General features: G+C 43.8%; 1 protein-coding gene across 3 annotated transcripts in view; it reads right to left on the bottom strand.

The window, feature by feature from the left end:
• The window catches only part of ARHGAP10 (Rho GTPase activating protein 10), a 303,935-nt gene that overhangs the window by 3,217 nt on the left and 281,885 nt on the right, over positions 1 to 18,833 (bottom strand). For all 3 annotated transcript variants that reach the window (XM_081302994.1, XM_081302995.1, XM_081302993.1), the window contains 2 exons: positions 5,398 to 5,550; positions 3,912 to 4,003 (listed from right to left, as the gene is read on the bottom strand). In XM_081302994.1, the coding sequence (XP_081159120.1) occupies positions 3,912 to 4,003; positions 5,398 to 5,550 (245 nt within the window). The remainder of the gene's footprint in view (positions 1 to 3,911; positions 4,004 to 5,397; positions 5,551 to 18,833) is intronic.

The following is an 18,833-nucleotide window of genomic DNA, read 5'->3' on the forward strand; positions in this document are numbered from 1 at the left end:
GTTGTGATTCTCCATCATATACAATTAGAATGAGAAGTTATGCTCCATTTCCATATGTGTCAAAGTGCATTCTACTGTCATGTATGACTAATTATAAAAAATTTAAAAAGACAATTAGTATAAAATCTGTAATGTTTATGTGATGGAATATGGTATTATCATCTGGTATTTAAGATCTTTCAAGATTCCCCGTTAGGAAGATATCTAGAAATAAAATTGCTGGGTTGTGGGGTCTATACATGATCCACTTTCCAAGATAATGCCAAACAGCTTCTTAAGGATTATTCTATTTGAGACCTTTAAAGTGTAATCACCAGCAGCTTTTAATGATTACTCTAGCCTACACCTGCTGCTCCCCAAGCAATGAAGACATCTTGTCTACATGTGAAAGCCAGCAAAGCCTGGGATCCACAGGAAATCAGCTTGCTGCTGAGCGTGGACCAGCTCCTGGTGATCCTGTGCCCAGCTAGGACTCTGGTCCTGCTGGGAAGCCCTGGAGAAGCAACCACTTCCCATCAGATTAGAGAGTCTGCAGGGCCACCAGCAAAATCTACTTTGGAGGTTCCCCAGGTTCAGAGAAAAGGGAAAGGCCCCTGGGGCAGTGACAGGAACATCAGCTGCCCTGAGACCTTACAAACAGAGCCCTCCTGGTGGGTTATGGAAGTGCAGATACAAATCTTCAGCGAAGAATTTGAACTTGGCACTGGCCCAAGCGGAAGAGCAAGGCATGGTTATAGAGCTACATAATTACTAAAAGATCCCTTTCCACACTCTAGTTTAGGATTCCTCACTGTTGTAAATATTCCAAACCATATAAGTACAGACACTACAGCCCAGAGGTCACTCTGACCTGGGTTTTGTTTTCACCAAAGGCCACTAAATGTCATAAGCTGGATTTCTTTGTTGCCTGAAGGAGTACAAAAGGGAATGCACTGCAGGAGCATGTATCGTATGAATACTGGCGGTTCCTACTGGGTAAGTGACAAAGGAAAAGGGTCTTGGATATTTGGGGAACACTTAAGTATTGTTGGTCTGAAGAAAGGGGCTGTTCCTGGTGACATTCCAGTGGTCCAAGTTGTAAACAGTGGCCACTTTGAGCACTGGCATCTCCACAGAAGTTGTGGTCATAAGATGGACCCCTCAGTCTTGCTGTGCTGGTCAGAAGGGAAGACCCCCACGGCCACTGGAGGAAGGACTCCACCAGATGTGTTCTGAGCAAGCACATGCTTTTAGCTGGCTGCGAGGTCAACTGTGCACAGAATAGGAAGGTATAAACACACAACTTCCTGTGCCCTTTAAGAACCATCCCCAGGGAACAGCAAGTTTCACTGTGCCACTCTGAATGCCTCCCATTAAGATTCTCTGCACCACTATGAAAGAATCAAAGAGGAACCCGCAAGATGCACTGCTCACGGAAAACGAGACGCTCACATATTTGGGCGTGGAGAAGGCATCAACAAGGCATTTTTGGAGTAGAGAACCTTGGGGGAGGGACTGAGGAACTACTGACACACCCTGGGTACCCCAGCCGGCAAATCTAGCCAGAGCTGGACACCACCACTCCAGGCACCAAATCTGAGGGAGACATGACTTGGCTGAGAACGTGGCCATATCCATGGCACTTCACTGTGTGCTCAGTGGGGCATCCTGGTCAGCAACATGTCCCTCAAACGTCTGTATCACCCAATGCCCCACCTTCTAGGAACCCAAATGGTCTCCTGATATAACAGCCATCAGGAAGACATCCGTGGAGACCAGATGAAGAATTTAATGCACAGAACACTTAAGGGTCACAGAGAATGAGCAAAAGCTGAGGGCTGATCTTAGACAAAACAGCTGCAGTTTATAATGTACTTTTTCCTTCAAAAACATGCTGAGGGGCTTGGGGTTGCGGCTCAGTGGTAGAGCGCCTGCCTCACATGTGTGAGGCTCTGGGTTCGATCCTCAGCACCACATAAAAATAAACAAAATTAAAGTATTTAAAAAAGACATGCTGAGAATCCGGTATGTATGTGTGCATTTATGTTTGCATAGACACAGACTCTTCTTTTAGGAAGTTTTGCAAGTCACTGAGGACCTTTAGAGCTAGAGATTCCAAATCTCCTAATCTGTCAGCCTTTCCACTTCCCTGTGTGCTAGCAGACCTGAATCTGGTTTAGTCGCGAGATCCTCATTTACATGGCTTTGGCCCCAGAGGGTATGTCTTATGCCCAGGGAGATTCTCACTGGTCTAAGTCACTCTTAGTGATAGGTTTAAAGTGAGCATTTGACACAGTTCTGACTACTGAGATGTGAGGGAAGGTAAAGTAGGAAGAAAATTCTGGAAAAGTTTTCTCATTCTTTAAAAAAAAAAAAAAAGAACGTAAGAATGAAACACTCTCGTCAGCTAGAATTGAGAGGGCCACAACACCTAGAACTGCGGCAGCCACCTTGCTTCTACTAGGAAAACCAGTCCAAGGCCCACATCCACAAGTTAACAACATTTTAATGGAGAGTTGGAAATACTTTGGTCTTTGATGACTTCTTCCAGAATATGAATTAATCAACCCTGAAACACTCTGCATGCTGACTTACGATCCTAAAAGCTAATCCATTTGTATGACTGATTAGTCAGTTGCATCGATTATTTTTACTTGCAGCCTAAGGCATCGTTGTAAGACACACCTTCAACCAAGGAAACTATATCACAAACAGTACTGTACAAGGGATTTCAGAGAACCCTAACTGGATCCAAACACGTAAAGCAAAAATACTTCACCATTTCTTGAATGGGTGAATTTCAATACTATCATCTCAGCTTTCCCATCTGCCATCTACTATGCCACTGTGTGACAGGCCTAGAACAGGGCATCTGTGTGGCCACACTCTCCTGGCAAAACTTTATCCATGCATGGTAGGGTGATGAGAAATGATCTTGCTTCTAACCCAAGAACAAAATTTTTCCACAAAGTATAACCCTGTTGTACAGGGGGTGTCGATGTTCTGATGCTATCAGAGTCTCTGGCTCTCAGGAGCACGTACAAACACACATAGAAATCTATTCTAAATGAGGCAACATCCTTTCTAAAAAAATAATTGCCAGCAAATGCTGCATTACTGACGACACACCACCATAGGCACTGCGTGGATATATTGCAGAGACTCCAAACACGCTGGCTAATCAGCCCTTCCATTCCAAACATCCAAGGTTCGCCCAGCTTCCCCTGAATTCTTCTGGGGAGCTCCACCCACACACAACATCACTGTTTCCACAGCAACCAATGAATTTCATAATGAGCGGGACTAGAGAGGGTAGACATCAGGAGCCAGGGGGAAAAAATACACTGAACCATAAGAGAAATTTCTAAAATATTAAACCAAGTATAGCTGCAAAATGCTTGTGTGAAAAATATTAAACCCTCAAAAAGCTACACCCTTGTTCCAACATGCAAAGCCAATACCCATATCTAGAGATTCACATACTGTTCAAGTTGGCAAAAACGTGAAGCTTGAGATGGTGAGGGGATTATAAATCAAAATGCTCTGCACATGAAAGTCCTTTCTGAGAGCACAGATTTGGTAAACCTGAAGCATTTGGGATGCTTGGTTAGGGAGACCCAGAAAACAAAGGAAGCAAATCAGAAGTATTAACTCCAGGTGGCACTAGCTTCTTTCCATGAGGACCAAGGACCTCAAGGAAGGTCCCCACAAGGTAAAAGGACTGTGGAATAATCAAGACGAGAGCAGAAATGGGATCCAAGACCGGGAACAGGGTGCTCAGGGCCTGGGAGCCAAAAGGGTCAGCTCTCTCCTGTCCAGATCATCGAAAGATCACCACAATATACACAGAACGTACACAGCTGTGAACTCCATGTGGAGGTATCCTGGGGTGACAGAACACATCTTACCATGAACATCCTGCTAATACTTACCATCCTCAAAAATTGCTCCTATTTCAAAAGACAGTTCCGAGCTGTGTTCTGCTTCGCATGGGTACACTGCACGGGCCTTCCGACTGAGAACGCTGCAGAAGGGACAGAAAAAGACTCAATGAAAATGTGGAAAACCCATGGGGAGAGGGGCCTCCCAGTTCCCGGACCCCATTTCCTAAATCTTACTTATTCGTCACCAGTGGGGTGGCTCCTTCTGAAAAAGAAGGGTTTGGGGCTCTGAACATGAGGCAAAGCCACCGCACTTGATTTTCAAGTAAATGACAGGTTTCCAATGCAAACCTTTCCTGCGGATGCTCTCTGGGAAGCTGTCACTGAAGCACCTCACCTAACTCTCCCCCTGCCTGGTGGGATGCTGTTTCCTATTGCTGAGCATGGCCAAGACCACACAGCATGGTGGTTCCTGAGCACTTCAGCTGTGCATTAGGAAATGCACCAGCATGTGGAGCCAGAGGCCAGCAGCAAAGGGAAATGGGATGCACGTGCGTGTGCGCACACACACATACACACAAAGTGGGGTCACAGTGAGCCACTGACCCCGTGTGTATGTGTGTGGGGGGGGGGCTACACTGGAAGGAGCTAGTCCTTCCGACTTGGGTCATCTTTATTTCGACCCCTTTCTCCAGAAAGGCACACCAGGCTAGTTTTTCACCCCTCATCTGAACATCCTCTGTGCCCTTATGGGAAAGGAGGAACCAGACAGCCAGTTCCAAACTCATGCAGAAGAAAATGCCCCACCTCGCTGGAGCAGGGGAAGCCACTAATGCTAAGATACCCAGGCAGGCAGATATGCTGAAGGCCAGCTCTACTAAACGGCATGTAAATTAATTTTTCTAGAGTCCAGTTTGCTCTCCTTTAAAACAAATAATGTGTTTTATATTAATGTACAAGAAGTTCTTCCTAAATAAATGATTTCATAAATGCACAACCAGCACCAAAAAGTCAGTAAGTTCGAGCAGGTTGCATAGAAGGCAAATTCCTCTGAAGAACGTACCACTGGCCCTGTGTATCCAAGAGTTCCCAACTGCATTTTCAACCAACCATGGATCAAATATCTTGCTTAAACAAACTGCATCTGAACTGAATACGTACACACAATTTTCTTGTCACAATGGGTTAACAACTATTTACATAACATTTTTACTGTATTAGCTATGGCATGAGTATACAGGAGGACATGTGTAGTTTATATGCTAAGACTACATCATTGCATATAAAGAACTTGAGCCACTGGTTCAGTTTGGTATGTTTGGAGCATCCTGGAACCAGGACTCCGCAGGGGATACTGAGAGGACTGTACTTGGTATTGAACTGAGGCACAGCCTGATACAGAGTCATAAGCATTGTTCTTAAAGTTCAGGATGCTGGGGCGGGGGGACCTGGACAAGCTGCTTTATAATTGGAGCACACAAGTCCATCAAGCACCATCTGTGTGCCACCATCGTATTTTATATCATACTCCACATACCTTTCCGGCGGCTTGTCCACTATGGTAGCAGCAGGAGAGAGGGCGAAGGTTGACGTTCTGGGTGAAGGAGGTGTGATAGCTGGGTTGGAGCTTGGTGTGGTTGGAGACTGTGGGTTAAGCCACTGGACCATAGATGGCCGGGTCTGGCTCGGACTAAGGACAGAAGTTTGAAGGAAAGGATTACTGGACAGAAGACGTGGAACATCAAATGCACAACAGCCCAGTTCTGAATGGCCAGGGTTCCAGCTCCAGACTGGTGGGGAACAGAGAGTCCACTCTGCACCCTTCTGAGACTACAGTCCAAATGATACCAACCACCCCAAAACAAGCCACAACCCCAAACTAGAGATATAGTTATTGTGCTTCTCTAGGTCTGTGGTCAACCCAATCTTGTCTAATCCAGCACCATATCAGTTCACTACTTAGAAAACCAAAATCAAATTGCTCCAGTGATCTGGACTTAGAGGCACAGATGTTCCAGATGTTCCTTCTCTTCCAGTGAAAAGTAGATCTTTGAAGACTTGGAACTGCACATCCCTTAACAGTTCCAAATTTCAAAAAGCTAAAGACTCCTGGAGAGAGTTTAAACAACGAACACATATTGATTATTTCTCAAGTATCTTAGACCTGTAGCTTTGGGACTATGGTAACACAGAGAGACTTGAAAGCATAGCTTCAAAAGCTGCCTATTTCCATCTGTTATTTATTACTTTTTTTTTTTTTTTTTGGCAGTGCTGGGAATTGAACCCATGACCTTGTACGTGGTAGGAAAGCTGCACCCAGCCCCTCATTCAGTCACTTGCAACACACAGGTGTTCACCATTCGCCAACCCTAGATGCTCTTTACCACAAACATAGCCTCTTCAGCTCAAAGCAATTTCTTGAAGCAGCTTCCTTGTCCTTCCCCATATTTCTGGGCAGTTTTGACTGCTTCTTTTATAACGGAATTGACCCCATATTCTATCAATTTTTACTGCACCGTAGTCCCACACTGCACCTTCCTCTCCAGGAGAACGACCCTCTCACTGCCTTCATGCCATCAGAGAACAATCCATCTCAACCTTCCCAGATGCTTCTCCTGCCTTTGTGTGGTAATCAGGTCCATGACTCGTTTTGTATCCCTCACAGAGCAAGGATGAGCACCAGGCACAGGCAGCCTTCACCCGACATCTGTGCAACCAAGTGAAAAGTTCTAAAGCCCAAACTGGATTTTACAAATCAGGTGCATCAAGTACTGCACTACTGACTTGGTGGATATTTAACACACGTTTCCTATCCTGTGGTGGGGGGCGGTGGGGCGGGGGGGGGGGAGTGGGGGGCATTCAAAACACATTATTCTTTGAAGAACTTATTTACAATTCCTCTACCTGGTCATTGATTTGGGAGTCGTAAAACCCACTTTATCCCAAGCCAAGAAACTATAAATCTTCAAATGATATGAATCACCAGCTACAAAAGTCACTCCATTCTTTGGTGGAAAATAAACCTTTAATGTTGTCTTACTAATCAGGAAGGGAAAGAACAGAGAGGGATGAGTGATGCTCTGACAGGGAATTTAAGGCCACAGTTAGCCAAACAATCACCATTTAATCTCCCAGCAATTATTCCAGGTGCTTGGAGGGTGGTGGTGGTGAAAGATGAGATGTTGTACCACACCCCCAGCAGCTCTGCCTCGTCATAAATAGTCAAGTGATTAAATGATCGCCATCCATCTGCTTGGAGGGAGGACAGCTAAAGGGTGGAGATAAACAATGTGCCTATATTTATAAGGCTCTTCCAAAATAAAGATCATAAATTGTATAGCTATCATCTACTTAATTCTCATATCTTACTTGATAAAGAAAATCTGTTTTTTCCCCCTTTTTTGTTTTTTTTTGGGGGGGGGGCGGGGTGGGGCACTCCCCTTAATCTTTGTAAAGAATAGTAGAAAGAACAGTTGCAGAAAGTAAAAGACCTGTCCCTTAGCTTGATTTTCTCCATTTTTGTCCCAAATTAGGAACTCAGAATCAACAAAATTCACCTGTTTTATCTTCTGTGACATGTGCTCTGTCATGTAGAAATGACCAGTTCATCAAGATAACCTCTCAGACTTTTCACTTTGGCCTAAATTTGCCCTTGTGAGTTTTCCCATACTATCTCAGAAGCCTCAGCCAGATGCTTCTCTGGAATTCAGAATCCCACATGGGCACAAATTTGGGGAGCTGTAATATTCATGAGGCAGCAGGACACAAGGCTGATCTATGGAGATGAGGCCAAAGCCTCAGGGAGAAGTGGGAGCCCTGTGAAAGAGGAGAGCACGCAGCCAACCAAGGGCTGGGAAACAAAAGCTGCTTGACCAGACAAGACTCGTTTCACAGAAAGAGTGGGGAAGAGTGAGAAATGAGAACACAAAAACTCAACTCACACCACCACGAGTCCAGGCCTCCCACAGCAGAGGGCGGGGCGGCCTGGCCCAGGGGTGTCCCCCAAAGGCACACTGTAACTTTCCAAAAGCAGAAATGTGTGGATATGAGCTTTGTCATATAGCCATCTCCTCCTCCTCTGGGTAATATTTTTATAATAAGGGATCAAAACATTTTTCATAGTGAATACTGTAAAACATGAGATCTATTTTCTCAAAGAGTAGTACAGAATGATATTAGTCTTAAAAGAGGTTTCTGATCTGATCTTTCCCTTCTTTGATTTACGACAATCTGAAGGAACACCAGGCACTGGGGGACAGCAGGCAATTGTTTCCAACCTGGGTTCCCGGAAAGAACAGAGCCCTAAGGCATTCGTGTCTGTAATGCATCAGCCACCTTCCCACCAGTTACAATGGCTCTACCCACAGGCTGGAGGGAGACAGTCCTCCAGGGTCTCTTAGTTTTTGCATGTGTACTGAACAGGAAGCGCAACCACCATGGATCCAGATTCTATTTTTCAGGATATCTGTGGGGCAAACAGCCTTGGAAGTCAGAGATTGTGTGTGTGTGTGGAAAAAAAAAAAAAAAGAATGTTTTACCTCTCAGAAAAGATTTGGGTTTTCCAAGGGCTGGGTTCCTGACTAGAATATTCCACAGGAATGCGTTAGGACCCAGGTTGCAACCCCCTGTGGGAAAGGGGAACTGGGAACTGATACAAGAGCACTTAAAGAAGTGTTTTTGAGTACTGTTAATATCTCTGATCAAGAGAGTCCTTGGCTCTGGCTGGGAACCTTGTATCTTCTGCCAACATCCATGAAACCCTACCAAGTTACATGCAAACAGAGTAACATTTCAGCCTCCACTGTTCTTGATAGTATCCATTCTTGAGAGAACCGAAAAAAAAAATGATCATTTTGAGTATTCCCTGATTCAGAGGAGAACCCGGCTGACCAAATCTTTGTGTGAAAAATCAAAAACAAGAACAATGTATAAATCTAGTATAGACTAGAACGTGGTGAAAATAGTTGGAGTGTCCTCCACGTGCTGAAAATAGTTGAAGTGTTCTCCACCACTTTTCAAATATAAATGTTTAAAAACTTCTATGTATTTCCTTCTTTCCACTGCCCCTTTAAGGATGTCTAATGGCAAGACTGGCGTGGGCACAAACCACCAGTTCTATTTAACGATGAGCTACTGACCGATCACAAAAAGTACCTAAGTGCCACAAGTCTCTCCAAAGCCAAGTTGTGGTTTACAAAGATGGAGAAATAAGTCAACTCTTCCTAAAAAGCTCAGAAACCACAGTCACCAAAACAGAAAGGATTAAAGAGAACTACTAAAATCCGCTTGCCATTCTTCCAATTTATACTGAAAGAATCTCCTGCAGTGGTAGGACTCCATTTAAATGCCCATATTGCCACCTGCCTTTAAGGAGACCATTTCCATCTCAACAGGAAAAGGAAGCATTTCACTAGGAAAATAGAAAGATTTCAAAGTTGCTAACTTAGAAACACATTCCTGAAAACACGCATAGTGATATCTGCATGGCTTTTCCAAAGGCAGGAGGGCTGGGGCAGTGGAGGACTTGGGGAGGGACGGGCAGGGGACACAAGATGCATTTGCCTAAGTAAAGAGGGAATTTGGCTAGAAAAAGCAGCACTACTCGAGCTTGGGAAAGCACGGTCACATTTCAGGGAAAGACCCTATAGGTTTCATGGTGCTGAGGAAAAACAAACATGGCATTAGGACAGTGGCTGTCTACATGTGCACTTTACAGAGTTTATTTGTATAAAATGTACAAATCAGCAGTCCAGGCTGCTGCTGATTCAAACTATGATCCAAGCTCCTCCAATAACAGACTCTGTGCTCCATGCATACTAAAACCTTTCTGGCTTCAGAAAAGCACAGACATTTCAGAAAGGCGGGAGGGGGCAAGGACCTTCACTGTTCCAACTCAGTCACCAGCTGCACTAGTCCCCAGAGAACTCCTGTGCCTAACAAACATGTCCTGCACAGCAAAGATGGGTCAGGCCTTGGGCAGTGCCGGTGACACACACCCTCATCCCAGGATCTCAGAACACTGAGTACAATTTGAAACTCCAAGGGGGAGAGCCAAGAAAACAGTATCAAGAAACCACTGCTTATCTGAAATGACTAAATTTTCCAAATACCATGATATCAGACTAGAGCTATATGATATCAGAATCAAAGCAGAAGTTCGCACTGGAATGAAAGATTTTTAAAACCTCATTTGTAGGAGCGAACACATTAGTGAAATGATCTTTCATGGCAGTCTGGGAAATGTACAGCATAAGTCTAGAACAGCTGTCCTGGGCAAAAGTGTTTGAAAATGTTAATAAAGACAGAAGGAAATATTGTAGATCTGTATATTATAGAGAAATCTCTGTTCAAATAAATGCCATAGTTATTCCTTAAGCGCCAGAGAAGGAGGATTCCGCAGCAAGCACAGTGTTCGGTTCCAAAGGAGCACATCGAGTGGGGGCAGAGACGCAGAGAAGCCAATGCCTGTGGCAGTCACCATAATCCACAGGGTCGGACAAGAAGGCCCTCACTGCCCACTGGGAGAGTCTGACATGCTCTCATTCCATCATCACTCAGGGTTTGGGCTGGGGACACCCAGGGACTATGACAGTAGCTGCTCTCCAGGACACCCAGCCAAGTAAGTAGGGAAAGAACAATTAACAACCACAACACAGTGTGATGAACGCCACAGGGAAATCTGGACAGGGGCCCTCAGGGAACCAGAGGGAGCGAGCATCCTCCCATCACTTGGCTTTCCAGAGGTGGCAGAGTCTGCCAGAGGCTGATGTGATCCTTGCCAATATCATCCTCACCTCCCCCACCCAGGTTTGTGTGGGCCACCACTGTACGCTGTCCGGCACTGTGCAGGACACAACACACGTGCACTGATTCACCAGGGATTCCATCATATCATGACACATGAGATGAATGAATCTCAGAAACGTGGGAGTGATTTGATCCAGGTCACATCAACAGCAAACCTTCTTGTGACAAACGGCACTCAAGTCCTCAGTGGCTGGAACAGAACATGAGGAGAACAGGAAGAGATGAGTGCAGACACTCAGGAGGCAGAGCCAGGGCTAAAGGCAGGGAGGCCTACAGAGGGACAGTAACCATATGAATGACGAGCACAGGACACTTCATCGCTCTATGGAGAGACTCAGGTTCCAAAGCTGGTATTGCCACTTGCTGGCTATCTGCCCATTTGCATCTCATCATCACCATCTCCCTAAGCCTTTTTCTTTTTTTGGGGGGTGGGGGTGGGGTGGGTTAAATAAAAGAAAGGATGCAACTTTCTTTCTAGAGGCTGTGCTAAAAAGAAAGAATGAGCGCCCCCCAGAGGCTGCTACACAGTGGGTGCAACTAGCCCATGCCGGGGTCATCTGCAACTAAAACTGAAGTCTTGCCAAGTAACTTAAACTCTCCTCAAATAAAATAGAGAAGGTCATTATCCATCACCTGGGCCACTGTGAGATTTAAGTAAGATACCAGGTATAAAGCACATGACCGTGATAGGAGTATAGTAAGCAGCCTATAAATGAAGTCCTCATTGCTGGCTGAATTTCTGAGTCAGACCCACCTCTGGTTCTAGCGTTACATCATCACTAAGGAACCATTTTCTTACCCAAAGATAGTCATTAACTTAGGTCAAAAAGGAGAATTTACAAAGAAACAAAGTGGATCTCACCCTTTTAAAAAGGAAAGAAAAAAAGGTTATTAAATTCAGTGTGGTTCCCTGGTTTGAATTCCAGAACAGAAAAGGAGCATTAGAGGAAAAACTGGTGCAATCTATATGAAATCTGTAGTGTCACTATCAGTACAATGATCCTGAGATATTTACAGGAGGGAAAGACAGATGGAGGGTCCATGGGAATTTGTACTATCTTCATAACTTTAAATCTAAAACTATCCCCCCCAAATTTTCTTAAACAATAGATAAGAAAAACCCAAATAAACTTTTTCATCACTGAAAAACTAAAGATCTTTTCAAATTATGATCACACACCTGAAAGCATCCAAAACCCATAAGGTTGGTTTGATGCCAAAAAATATGTGTGAATGTTCCATTTAAAAAAAAAAATTACATGCCTGTAATCCTAGCTACTCAGTAGGCTGAGGCAGGAGGGTGCAAGTTTGAGGGTACCTTTGGCACCTTCATGAGACCTTGTATTAAAATAAAAATAATAGAAAGGGAGGGGGTTGTAGCTCAGTGGTAGAACACCCGAGTTCAATCCCCAGTACCAGGGGGAAGAAAATTCACCTGCAGCATCCATTGAGTAATAGGTGGTGATTCACTGCTACTCTTGAAACAGGTTTTAAGCTATGTGGGCTTTTCCAAACAGACTGTGGGTTTTAGATCAGAGTGAGCTGACGTCTTTTATAAAGGGCCATACAGGAAGCACTTCAGGCTTTGCTGGCTGTGGGACCGCTCTCACAACTACCCAAGTCTGTCATCATGGTAGGGCAACAACAGCCACAGACAAAACACAAATGTCTTGAGTGTGGCTGTGCTCCAATAAAACTTTATTTATAAAGACAGGTGGTCATGGGCCACAGCACTGACCCATGAATTAAAAGGACTGGATGAGAATCTGTTTGGTGGGGGTGGAAGAGGTGAAGAAAACACTCCCCAAAACCCTCCTGGGTCCTCAGGGGCTCAGTGGCAGGGCCCCCTGGTGTGTACTGACAGCCCACCTGCAAATACCCAGTGCTTTACTGGGACAAAAACATTCTTTGCTCCCCATCTCTTCTCAGGCAGCAGGGAGCTGGCCAATCCAGCCAGCTTATAAAAGTAATTATTTGTTATCCCTTGAGGAAAAACCAAAGCCACCAACAAAAACAAAACCAAAAAACAGGAGGTAGGTGGTCAGGCAGGGGAGGAGGAGTGTGGAAGAAATCCCTAGTGACTTGTGCAGGGCATGGCTACAGATGAGTCCTCCACCTGTGGCATGCTGAGGCTCCCAGGTGGCTTTCCTCCATCTCATTATCTGATGTCTTACAAAGATCACTCCCAGGGTGAGCGTTTCCAGTTTTGCCAGAAGACAACTGTCTTAGAATTGTATCTCTGACCCATCTCCCCCTCAGCTAGTACTCCTTGAATCCTGTTTTCCTTCCTTCCAGGTGGACTGTTGTGGAATCAGGTAAGAGGGTTGAACTAGAAGCTAAACAGAAAAGCAACTATAGCTTCCTTTCATAAAAATTATGGGGCTTTAAAGATCTGAGGGCTGCAGTCCTGCAGGGTCACTAATTGGAGTGTTTCTACCTACACGATTCTCGTGTGGAAAAAAGGAGCAGCTAATATGAGGGCTGAAGATACAAATGGGGCTACAGAAGGAGCCCCAAACTGCTCAGGTCAGAGACTCCTGTGGTTACTTAATGAGCTGATGGGTGGGTTACCTATTGGGACAGGGCAGTCACCCATCCTGCTCAAAATGATTCACAGACTTGGCTGGATCCCAGGGGGATCCCTGTGCCTTGGCCATATGGCACCCAAGGGTCCTTTCTCAGGGACTCACAGAGAGGCTAGGAGAGGCGGCCATGCTGAGCTCTCCAATCACAGCTAACAACATGAACGAGTAGGGCTTTTCCCAGACTTCAGAGGCAATGTCCCTGAGCTACTGTGATCATGCAGCTGATGAACCAGGAAGTTGAGGTCAAGATAAACTAAGAAGATCAGATGAGGCTCTCGGGGAAAGGAAAATCCCAACAGGTAAGCGTGCAGGGGAGCAGGGATTGGGTTTTATTACATGCAGTATGTTGAAACCTCACAACAATAAGGGGGTGGGTAATATTATTCCCTTTACAGATAATCTTGCTAAGTCTTGGTTTGCTTAAATAACCTACATAAGACCTTCAAGGATTTAAGAAGCCGGAGGAGGATGCAAAGCCTGGCCTGTTTGACTCTAAATCAACACTTTACCTGTCTCAATTGCCTCCCAACTTATACAGAAAGCTCATGAGTCCCCTGCTTTATTTAGATATAGAGACATAGCCAAATGATTCTTGAACAGGAAATATATTTAAAAAATGGCATCAAGTTTAAAAAAATAAAAACGTTACTGGAAGAAAAACAAAAACAAAACTACAAGACTAAAGCAAAGCTAATTCTTTTTGAAGTATTAAACAATAGGTAAGCTACTATTAAATTCAAACTTGTGCATTTATTGTAGAAGGTCGATTTTTCACCATGAAACATAATAGAAAATTATATAGATAATTACTCTTCTAGCTTAAAAATAAAACCTCCAAATTCCAGAATCTGTAGTTACAACCTGGCAAAGGAAGACATGTTTTAGGCTATACTGAAGTGTCAAACAAGCAATACAAATACCAAAATCACCCTAGCCAGCCACAACACTTGTGTACTACAGGAGGTAAGGGCTGGGCAGTTGGAATGCCGAGGTTTCTACATAAAGCTGGAGAGAAGAATGTTAGGTTCTGTAAACAAGTCAGGATGGCGCCTGGCATTTTGCCAGAGGGAGTGGTTTGTGAAGTAACGCCAGGGAGCCATTAAGTGTGGAGATTCCTTATTGGTTGACTGCTGTATCTAGTTTATGTTAATTAAGATAAGCTGTGTGGAATGTATATATACCCCTCCTGTCCTACAATAAATGGCTCCCACTCCTGCTGTATCAATGTACACAAGTTGCTCGTCACCCACCCCGGTTATTTTGCTGCAGCCGGACTGCGGCAGAAGAATTCAAAGAAAAGTGCAGGACCAGAAGTTGTACTCCCAAAATGGCTGCAAGCAGACATTTATGGTCAATGGCCAAGTACACAAGCCCCTGTGATTAGCATCAAGAACTTTACTGAAGCCAAAGGGAGACAATGAACATTGTATTCCTCATTAAAAGACCATGGACACAGCTCTATTGCAAATACCAAATTTTCAAGTGTCTCCGCTCTGCCAAGAGGCAAGATAACCCTCCTCCTCAATTCCCAGTCAAGGCATTAGCTGATGAAAAACCAGCTTCAAGTGCTTACTCCCCACAGATAATTATAAACCACAGACACATAGCCAATGTAGGGTCAGTCCCCCTTCAAAACAAGGGCAGCAACCAGCTGAAAGTCACGCTAGTCATACTAGGTGTCAGAATCAAAGAGGTCAGGGTCGGGAGAACACCTACAATTTGAACAACTACCCAAATCCATCTAGATAATTTCAATCTCTATGGTAAACAATTAAGAAAACCATAAGTCACTGGGGCAGAAAGGGCAGGGGTCAAACTCCACCTACACCCTGAGTAGCCTGGACGAGTCCTCCTGTGTCCTTTGTGCCCTGGTTTCCCTATCTTTAAAAATGAAGACATTTCTACCCCACAGGTTCATGAGAGCACAGCTAACACAAAGTCCAGTGGCCCACAGTACCTTATGCTCCATGGTCTTTGATTCTAAGAAATGTAAGAGCGTAACTAATCAAACCTGTCTCTAGTCTCAAACCACCAACCTCTGCTAATGCAAAGATTCTCTCTCTCATCATCAGTCCCACAAGAGGCACAGAAAGGAGCTAATGTCTGAAAAGAATTTAAAAGGCTGCTATGGGCTCATAGCAAGGTGATATGCAACCCCTGACCACTTGTTCCCTGTTCCTCCTTAGACTTCACTTTGAACTCTGAGTCCACCCTGAGGCTGTTGCTCTCTTCATTATGGAAGCAGGTGCTGGTCCTAATGCCTTCTTTACAGTACCGAGTAGCAGACAGCACATCCTTCTCTACGGTTCTGCTACAGAGCTCAATCCACGGAACCTACCACATTCTGTAAACAAGGCCAACTTAGGGGTAAACAGAGAAAATTTGCTAGCCTTATTAGGTAACGATCTCCCCAAGAGCCAGTAAAGATGCTGGAAATTCCCTGATGGACCGTTCATTCCTTTGGTTTAAGTGTGACCCTCCCCTGATCTCTTTCTAAATTTATATACTTTCTTCCCTCTATTACAAAAGCAATATGTGTTTGTTTTAGTTGTGAGCAAGAAAACTGAGATGCAAAGAAATAAATTCCTTTTTATTCTTTAAATATGTATTTTTAGCTGTAGGTGGACACAATACTTTTATTTATTTATTTATTTTTATGTGGTCCTCAGGACTGAACCCAGTGCCTCATTTATGCTAGGCAAGCACTCTACCACTGAGCCACAACCCAGCCCTCCTTTTTTCCTTTGTGAAATAATTATCATGGGATTATGGCCAAAATATTGAGATGCTAATTTCTAGAGTGAACTGATTGCCCTGGTTCAACAGAGACCAGGAGCCCTGAGATCACAGAACGCACAGATGGGGCTGGGAAAGTGCGGCTCAGTGGTGCAGTGCCTCCAAGAGAGGGGCCCTGCTTTGGACCCCCAACGCAAACAGCAGAACATGGGAACAAAAGCACACACAGCTGGGAAGGCCTCTTGGAAGGGGAAGGGAGACAGAAATGAAGGGTGAAGAGGAAGGAAGAAAGTGAAGACTACATGACCACTGACCCATAATTTCTAAAAACGTTGCCAAAATCCTCAGAAATCTGTTCAAAAACTGTTTAAAATGATTACCTTTCTGAATTTCAGACACATCATTTATGATTTATTGTCACATTCTAAGCCACAAATCATATTTAGGGGTTACTTTGGCATCGCACCGCAAAATTCATCACCATGCTAAGAAGAAGTCTTGGAGCAATAACCAAGTAATTTGAAATGCCAAGCAGGTGCCTCTGGGAAACCTCAAAACTTTGTTTAAACATGCCCAATTTAAAGAAGCAAGTGATTTCATTGACAAGAGTAAAAATGGTAACCAGTGAGGGCACCCAAGGTATGTAGATAACATGCACGAGGCTCTCTATGGGAAGAAGAGTAAATTATCGGGCACTTTCAAATAACACAGGGTTGGGGGCACAGCTCAGTGGTAAACAATGTGCCTAGCATGCATAAGGTCCAGCAGCAAATAAATAACTACCTAACTCAACTCTGGGTAGACATGGTCTCTGGAGCACACACTAGCTGGGGGCAATAGCTCAGAACAGATGCTCTTCAATACCTTAATATTCAGGATAAACAAAGCCAAGCCTCTCAGTGGATAGAAAGAAAAGCACTCCCTCCTGACCTGCTAGACCCAGAGTAAGATGCACCTCAGGGTACCACCTCCCCAGCTAGAAAGAGCTGTTCTAGCATGCTACCATTTTGAACATGTCAGGAAGGGAAGCATGCCTTTTCATTTGAAATCTGCAGAGGAAACAGAGAGCAATGCCCCATATTTCTTAAAAGAGATTTTCTTTTGTGGCAGGGAACCTAAAAGGATTACTTGTCAAGGACCTGGCTCCATCAATTACAACTGAGGAAAACCTGTTTAGAGAAAACTACTTTATTGGGAGGTGGGGGATCCTTTGGAACATTTGAAATATCTTGACCTATGATGTAATGTCCTCCAAGGAAACTGAGCTAGCAATTCTTCACTGGCAATGAAGTCACCCATCACCTTACTGAGTGTACAGGTAAGTAATAGCTCTAGATTGATTGACTGCAATGAATAATACCCACAAGTCATAAACATCAGCAGAAACCCAAGAAATCCAATTCTGCCTATTGTTTTCCACCTGCCAGAGGCCACAGCTGTATTTACACACTACTTCTATCAGATCACAGCTACTGTAGGTTTTCCTCTGCAAATGTGCTTTCCAGTGGCAGAGGCTGTGGTATTTCTATATAACAGGGAAACAGGGGTCCTCTGTGATCCACATGTATGTGGACTCCATTCCTTAGGACCCAAGATAAGGTAAGTGTTGGTTTTCGAACATTCGGTCAACCACACTAGTTGAAAATCAAGTGGCACAGGTAGTCTCCTTTTCAAAGCCCTGGACAAAGTTTTAATGACTCCATAGCAACTTTAGAACAATCAGCATTTACTAAGAACCCATTATAGCCAAAACTGTATATCTGGTACACCAAGATGAAAAGTGAGCAAAAGAAGAGAACCACACACAACGAAAACTAAATTTACAAGTGCTAAGCAAACAAAGAAAAATGCTGTAAAGAGAAAACAGCAAGACAAAGTCTGCAGAATTCCTGGAAAAAAAAATTAATCTTTCTAAGGGAAGAAAGAAGATGAGCTAGAAACCACACATAGTGGCCGAAGAGACATACAATGATATTCAGAAAGACATGTGCTTTCCAAAAGGGAAGCATTTTTATAAGCACATAATTAAGAAATTAGTCACCAATAACTTTGTCAATATCACAAACGAAAGTTCAAAGCATATAAGTTCCAAAAATCAAATTCATACCACTGGGAATTTTATGACCAAGCTTGGGGTAAGGGAAAAATTAAATGTAAAGATACATACATGCATACCACATAAATGTCAAATACTACTAAAAGGCAAATATTAACTAATGCTCAAAGACAGTATTTTCTTAATGCCAAATAATAAGTGTTTTAAAAAATGCATGTTCTCATGTGGAAGATAAAACCACTGATCTCAAAGAAGTAGAGGAGAAGAAGGATTAGAGACTGGATGAATTTGACATTGTGGTGCACGCCTGTTATTCCAGTGGCTTGAGAGGCCAAGGCATGAGGATTCCAAGTTCAAAGCCAGCCTCAGCAAGTTAGTGAGGCAAAAAGCAACTCAGTGAAATATATATTATATATTAAAAAGGCTGGGGATGTGGCTCAGTGGTTAAGTACCCCTGGGTTTAATCCCCAGTACCAAAAAAAAGAAAAAAAAAACTGGGGGGAGGTGAGAGGGGTGGAGAGAGAGATTTAATGGGTGCTGGGTTACAGGTGGGCCAGAATAATAACTTCTAATGCGCTATGGCACAGGGGGGTAACTGGTCAACAACTGGTTTTATGTTTCAAAATAGCTAATACAGATGATCTGGAATATTCCCAAAACAAAGAAATGATAAATGTTTGAGATAACAGAGTATTCACTACTCTGACCTGATTGTTGTACATTATATAAATGTATTGAAATGTCACACCATATCCCACAAATATATAATTGTATCAAAAAATAAAAACA

Source organism: Spermophilus citellus (genome assembly GCF_964194105.1).
Source record: "Spermophilus citellus genome assembly, chromosome: 8".
Lineage (NCBI taxonomy): Eukaryota > Metazoa > Chordata > Mammalia > Rodentia > Sciuridae > Spermophilus > Spermophilus citellus.